This window comes from Macaca fascicularis, chromosome 5 (genome assembly GCF_037993035.2).
Source record: "Macaca fascicularis isolate 582-1 chromosome 5, T2T-MFA8v1.1".
In the NCBI taxonomy this organism is placed as follows: Eukaryota; Metazoa; Chordata; class Mammalia; order Primates; family Cercopithecidae; genus Macaca; species Macaca fascicularis.
Window position 1 is genome coordinate 57,873,231 of NC_088379.1, and position 7,135 is coordinate 57,880,365.

Consider the following 7,135-nt stretch of genomic DNA (forward strand, 5'->3'; position numbering starts at 1 on the left):
TACATGCAACTGACCCCTTATGCTAACCAATCTAATAATTTAAAAAATAATAAACAGTAGCAGGAATGACACAAAATGAGCTTACCACTAGTAGAAAATGATCTGGTCCCAGAGGCAATTCAGGTGCTTTAAGTTGTTAGGTGGGGAATATAAGAAAATATCAATGTGGCCATCTATTATGCAGAAGAACATGCCATAAATAGTAAGGGAATTTGAAAAGTATATTACTTATCTGGACTTTAATATTTCCCATCTGGAAACCACATCTCCAACCCTTGTTGTATAACATTAGCATATTCATTATATAACCTATTCTTCACACAGGTGAGCAGCTGTGAATATGCTAAAGGCTATCAGTGTTGCTAGTTTCACATCCCTTACTATAAACCACCCATTTATGTGAAATGGAAATAAAAACATGCAGAAATTCCCTTGGATCTGAGACTAGGGTTTCCCCCAGCACAATCAAGTTTGTGGTTAATTTAGTTAGCTCAGCTAAAGATGCTAGCCAATCAGAGTTTAGGAGAGAAATGAATTTCCTAAATAAATATGATTCCCAAAATGTGTTCTCTAAAGAATTTCTCAGGCTCAAAATCCAATACAGGAGTGACTTGGAACTCCATTCTATCACTATGAAGAAAAGTGGCGTTCTTTTCCTCTTGGGCATCATCTTCCTGGTTCTGATTGGAGTGCAAGGTAAGGGGTTCTGAGTTAGATTGCAAAGTAAGAGAAGTGATTTACTGTAAAATAATCTTAATTAGCCAGATAAAGGTGAATGTTCTGCCTGCATTGAAGAGTAATATTTGGTCACCTATAAAAGCTTCTCAGTGACATGATCAGTTATCCAAAGTTCATAACTTAGATCTGCCAAGTCAAACACAAGTCTTTGTAGTCTAGGTGTATGAATTCCTAGTAAGTGTTCAATAAATGTTCATTGAACTGGGTAATAGTGAGATGAAACTCTATCTCCTAAATTATTTTCTTCTCCCTGATACTGTTTTTTGATAAGTAAATCTGTGGCTAACCAATTAAGGATCCAACCAATAATCAGAGAGGTTGTCCCTAATCTATTTACTAACTATCTTTGTTACCTTGAACAAATTACTTAATCTTTCTAGACCTCAGTTTCCTCATCATCTGTAAAATAGAAGTTTGTAGTTATACCTTTTCTGACTGCTACACAATGTACGGCATGTAATACAATAAGTACCAAGTAAATATATAAATTGAAGAATTAAGATAATGTATTTTAAGGGGTTCCCAAAAATTTTAAACACTATTGAAAAGCAAGGCAGTGGGGAGGAGAGAGGATGAGGATGGAAGTGGTGATTGGTTACAAAGGAGTGCTTTCTATTCAGCACCAACACCAGTTCCATTCCCTAAGATCAGATAATAAATAATAAATGGTTTAGGAGTTGCTTAAGAAACTGTGATCAGCATAGCATACATGAATTAGTTATCTGTTTGTCTTGTGGTAGGCATTTATTAAATATTGTGAAAGTCTCTTTTTCTCCCAAGGACATAACGGTGTGGTAGTTAAGAGCAATGCCTTTGGACTCAGAGAGATCTGGGCTAAAACCCTGCCCCTGCTCCCTAAAAGCTGTATGACTTTGTTCTTAATCTTTCTGAACCTTAGTTTCCTTATGTATAAAATAGAGATGATACCTCCTTCAAAGGTTTGTGGTGATGATTTTTAGGCACTCAGTAAATGATAGCAATAATCATGACTCAGTCAAATGTATCATTTTGAGAGATCACCTAAACTGAAACACTGGCCTATACTGATGTGTTCTCTTTTTCTTTCCCTCAGGAACCCCAGTAATGAGGAAGGGTCGCTGTTCTTGTATCAACACCAACCAAGGGACTATCCACCTACAATCCTTGAAAGACCTTAAACAATTTGCTCCAAACCTTTCCTGCGAGAAAACTGAAATCATGTAAGTAACAACCCAGCTAACATGCATGCACCATATTGGCAAGAACATTAAATTTAGCATGAGTTTTACCCTTGGAGTGCTTGCCCATAGAAACACTTAAAAATCAGATGGTTAGCCCCTCCATAAATTTGGGCAGCTCCTTTCTTTTCTTCTCCTTAAAAATACAAGGAATTTCTGGTAGATTAGGCCCCAAGAACGACATATTACCAAAGTAACACGTGTTATTGCACAAAATGTTTAATGCAGATAACACAATAAAAGAAAATAAAAATCACTCATAATTCTACCCTTGAGTGACAAATACTGTTAACCCCTTAGTATACAGTTTTCTAAATCTCCCTTACTTGCTTCATGTGTACATAACATAGATATGTATTTATATACACAATACATAAACACAAAAATTAAATCATACACTATACACTGTTTTGTAATCCACTTTTTCATTAACACTATATCATGAACATTTTCTCATGTCAGTAAATCTCTAATAATGTCATTTTAACCTAATGTCATTTTTAATGGCCAAACTGTATTTCATCATATGGATAAACCATAATTTATATGACCAGGATTGTTGTTGGAAATATAGATTTTTCCAAATTATTACTGCTGAAATAAAACTTATTGTGGCAGTATTGTGTCTGTAATTCTTTCCTTTCTAGAGATTAGGATTGCTAGGTTAAAGAATGTGTGCATATTTTGTCTTTATAAATCATCCTTGACTACTCTTATTCTCAGACTATACAGAAAAATTAAAGAAATATTTAAATTATTTCCAGACAGTCTACTGTAAGTAATTTTTAAAATTCAACCAGGGCCGGGCGCAGTGGCTCACACCTGTAATCCCAGCACTTTGGGATGCTGAGGCAGGCAGATCACAAGGTCAAGAGATCGAGACCATCCTGGCCGACATGGTAAAACCCCCTCTCTACTAAAAATACAAACATTAGCTGGGTGTGGTGGTATGCGCCTGTAGTCCCAGCTATTTGGGAGGCTAAGGCAGGAGAATCACTTAAATCCAGGAGGTGGAGGTTGCAGTAAGCCAAGATGGTACCACTGTTCTCCAGCCTGGTGACAGAGCAAGACTCAGTCTCAAAAAAAAAATTCAACCAGTGACTCTTCTTGTCCTAGGAAATAATTTTAAGCAGTTTCATTAGAAAATTCAGCAAAATTCATACTGATTTTCATTATTTCTGAGAAAAAGCATTTAAATTATTAATGAGAAAAAACTATCTCATTGCTATTTATTTGGCAGTGCTACGCTGAAGAATGGAGATCAAACATGTCTAAACCCAGATTCAGCAGATGTGAAGGAATTGATTAAAAAGTGGGAAAAACAGGTTGGTGAAAAGGAGGATCAAAGATTTCTTTCTTTTAGAAATTAACTTTAGAAGACAAGGAATCTGCTTTTTCATTAACACTATAAGAATACATAACTTTTAAGAATACATGTTTCATTCATATTATGGTGCTTCTATTTTGTTCCTAGGACAAAATTAGATTCCTACATATAGTATCTCCTCTCTGTCTTCCACTGGAGGAATGTGTGTTCCTTGGGGGTACAGAGCTTGTCCTTATTTAATACAATAAGTATGTAAAGAATTTAATGGTAGACACAGAGGATACAAAGATAATAAGGTATAATCCCTTCCTGTTGTAGCACATATGCTAATAATTATGATACAATGTGAGAAGTATAAAAGTATGCACAAGAATCTTGAAGACATAAAGGAGGGAGTACTTAACTTTGCTGGAGGAATGGGGCAGGAGAAAGTGTTAAGGAAGATTTCTCATGTCAGGTGATACTTGATTTGGGTGTTGAAGGATAAGTAATTTGCCAGGAAGGTGAGGAGAGCGTGAACAGAAGAGTAGAATCATGAGAGAACTTGCTGTGTTCAGGGAGCCTCCATTAATGTGGCTGGAGTTTGTGTGAAGAGAATGAAGGGACTGAGGCAGAAAAGTAGATCAGGATAAAGCAGGAGGAATCCTGCATGGCACACTAAGGAGTTGGATTTGAAGAGAGCCACAGAATATGTGGGTGCGAGATTGGGTTCTGGAGTCTCACAGACTGGTGGTTCTGCCACATACTAGCTGTCCAGTTTTGGGAAAGTCACCCTCTCCAAGCCTCAGCCTCCTCCTATGTAAAACGTGGAAATAGTGCCAACTTCAGAGGGTTGTAGCTGGGGCAGGAGAGTGGTAAGCACGGTTGCCAGGAGAATGTAATAAGTCAGAAGAATAGACAAAAGACAGCCAGTTAGAAGGCTGTTGCCTCCTCCTCAAAGTGAGCAAAGTAGAGAGAATGTAAAGGAGCCCCTCTGAGAGTGAAGCAACTTTAATGTGGTTTTGAGAGTAAAGAAAGACTATGATCAGGAGAGTCCAAATATAAGGAGGTTAAAATGGTAAGATTCAGAAACATTGCCCTTTTTTCCCTTCTCACAGGTCAGCCAAAAGAAAAAGCAAAAGAATGGGAAAAAACATCAAAAAAAGAAAGTTCTGAAAGTTAGAAAATCTCAACGTCCTCAACAAAAGAAGACTGCATAAGAGACCAGACCACTTCCCCAATAAGTATTCTGTGTTAAAAATGTTCTGTTTTAATTATACCAAGATCATTCCAAAGGAGGATGGTATATAATACAAAGGCTTGTTAATTTGACTAGAACATCTAAAACATTACTCTGAAATTGTAACTAAAGTTAGAAAGTTGATTTTAAGAATCTAAACGTTAAGAATTGTTAGAGGCTATGATTGTCTTTGTTCTTCTACTGCCCACCAATTGAATTTCATCATGCTTAAGGCCGTGATTTTAGTAATACCCATGTCTACACAGATGCTCACACAACCCCATCCCACACACAACAGCTGTCTGGAAGAGCAGCCCTAGGCTTCCACACACTGCAGCCTCCAGAGAGTATCTGAGGCACATGTCAGCAAGTCCTAAGCCTGTGAGCACGCTAGTGAGCCAAGCAGTTTGAAATTGAGCTGGACCTCACCAAGCTGCTGTGGCCATCAACTTCTGTATTTGAATCAGCCTACAGACCTCACACACAATGTGTCTGAGAGATTCATGCTGATTGTTGTTTGGTATCACCACTGGAGATCACCAGTGTGTGGCTCTCATAGCCTCCTTTCTGGCTTTGGAAGCCGTATGATTCTATCTTGCCCGCTCAGGCTGACCATTTTATTTCTTTTTGTTCCCCTTTGCTTCATTCAAGTCAGCTCTTCTCCATCCTACCACAATTCAGTGCCTGCCTCCTCTCCAGTGTACATGTCATATGCTCTGATTTATCTGAGTTGACTCCTTTCTCACCTTGTCCCCAACAGCCCACAGAAATGCTTCCTTCTCCCTATTCATCCTCACTCAATCCAGCTTAGTTCAAGTCCTGACTCTTAAATAAACCGTTCTGGACACACAAGTTATCTTAAAACTCCTATTTCACTTGGTTCAGTACCACATGGGTGAACACTAAATGGTTAACCAATTCTTGTGTGTTCATCCTATCTCTCCAACCAGATTGTCAGCTCCTGGAGGGCAAGAGCCACAGTTTATTTCCCTGATTCTTCCACAGTGCCTAATAATACTGTGGAACTAGGTTTTAATAATTTTTTAATTGATGTTGTTATGGGCAGGAGGGCAGTCAGACCATTGTCTCAGAGAAGGTGCTGGTTCCTTCCTGGCTACTCCATGTTGGCTAGCCCCTGGTAACCTCTTACTTATTATCTTCAGGACACTCACTACAGGGACCAGGGATGATGCAATATCCTTGTCTTTTTATGACAGGATGTTTGCTCAGCTTCTCCAACAATAAGAAGCACGTGGTAAAACACTTGCGGATATTCTGAACTGTTTTTAAAAAATATACGGTTTACCAAAAATCATATAATCTTGCAATGAAAAGGACTTTATAGATCAGCCAGTGACCAACCTTTTCCCAACCATACAAAAATTCCCTTTCCCAAAGGAAAAGAGCTTTCCCAATAAGCCTCAGCTTTCTACGATCTAACAAGATAGCCACCAAGATCCTTTTCAAAACTTATTTTAGGCAAATATGAGTTTTATTGTCCGTTTACTTGTTTCAGAGTTTGTATTGTGATTATCAATTACCACACTATCTCCCATGAAGAAAGGGAACAGTGAAGTATTAAGCACTAGAGGAAGCAGCCAAGTCGGTTAGTGGAGGCATGATTGGTGCTCAATTAGCCTCTGCAGGACATGGAAACCTCCTTCCAGAGGAGGTTCAGTGAATTCTGTAGGAGAGGTTGTCTGTGGCCAGAATTTAAACCTATACTCACTTTCTCAAATTGTATCACTGCTCACACTGCTGATGATTTAGAGTGCTGTCCAGTGGAGATCCCACCCGAACGTCTTATCTAATCATGAAACTCCCTAGTTCCTTCCATGTAACTTCCCCGAAAAATCTAAGTGTTTCATAAATTTGAGAGTCTGTGACCCACTTACCCTGCATCTCACAGGTACACAGTATATAACTAATAACCAAGGACCACATATTATCACTAACACACACATGTTATAATCATTTATCTCATATATACATACACACATATACTCTCAAAGCAAATAATTTTTAACTTCAAAACAGTATTGACTTGTATAATTTGAAATATGTTCTTTGTTAAAATAGAATGGTATCAATAAATAGACCATTAATCAGAAAACAGATCTTGATTTTTTTTATCTTGAACATACCCTTCAACTATTGAATATTTAATAGTAAATCTCATGTCTTTATTATTTACTTTTTAGCTTTCTCTCAAATAAAGTGTAGCACTAATTGAGATAACACATGAAAGCTCTTTAAAGGGCTGATCGGGGACAGGAAAAAAAAAAAACCTATGGAAAATATGACAACACTGCCTTATAACAACATTGTTTTAAAAGAGTTATGTGGGGCTGGGCACCGTGGCCCACACCTATAATCCCAGCATTTTGGGAGGCTGAAGTGGTTGGATCACTTGAGGTCAGGAGCTCAAGACCAGCCTGGCCAATATGGTGAGACCCCATCTCTACTAAAATTACAAAAATTAGCTGGGTGTCGTGGCATGCGCCTGTAGTCCCAGTTACGTGGGAGGCTGAGGCAGGAGAATTGCTTGAACCAGGAGGTGGAGGTTGCAGTGAGGCGAGATCATGCCACTGCACTCCAGCCTGGACGACAGAGTGAGACTCTGTTCAAAAAAAA

At 38.3% G+C, this 7,135-nt stretch overlaps 1 protein-coding gene across 1 annotated transcript; it reads left to right on the forward strand.

The window, feature by feature from the left end:
• Window positions 1-572: 572 nt before the first annotated feature.
• Window positions 573-6,614, forward strand: CXCL9 (C-X-C motif chemokine ligand 9). Its single transcript, XM_005555009.5, has 4 exons — window positions 573-696; window positions 1,811-1,937; window positions 3,196-3,280; window positions 4,380-6,614. Exons 1-4 carry the CDS (start codon window positions 633-635, stop codon window positions 4,479-4,481), a joined length of 378 nt encoding a protein of 125 aa, XP_005555066.2. The 5' UTR covers window positions 573-632; the 3' UTR covers window positions 4,482-6,614.
• Window positions 6,615-7,135: the final 521 nt, after the last annotated feature.

Excerpts from the sequence above, each read along its gene's own strand:
- CXCL9 (XM_005555009.5), top strand. The coding sequence starts at position 633 with ATGAAGAAAAGTGGCGTTCTTTTCCTCTTGGGCATCATCTTCCTGGTT. Across the intron at positions 697-1,810 it reads GGTTCTGATTGGAGTGCAAG|GAACCCCAGTAATGAGGAAG; the intron begins GTAAGGGGTTCT and ends TCTTTCCCTCAG. Across the intron at positions 3,281-4,379 it reads TTAAAAAGTGGGAAAAACAG|GTCAGCCAAAAGAAAAAGCA; the intron begins GTTGGTGAAAAG and ends CCCTTCTCACAG.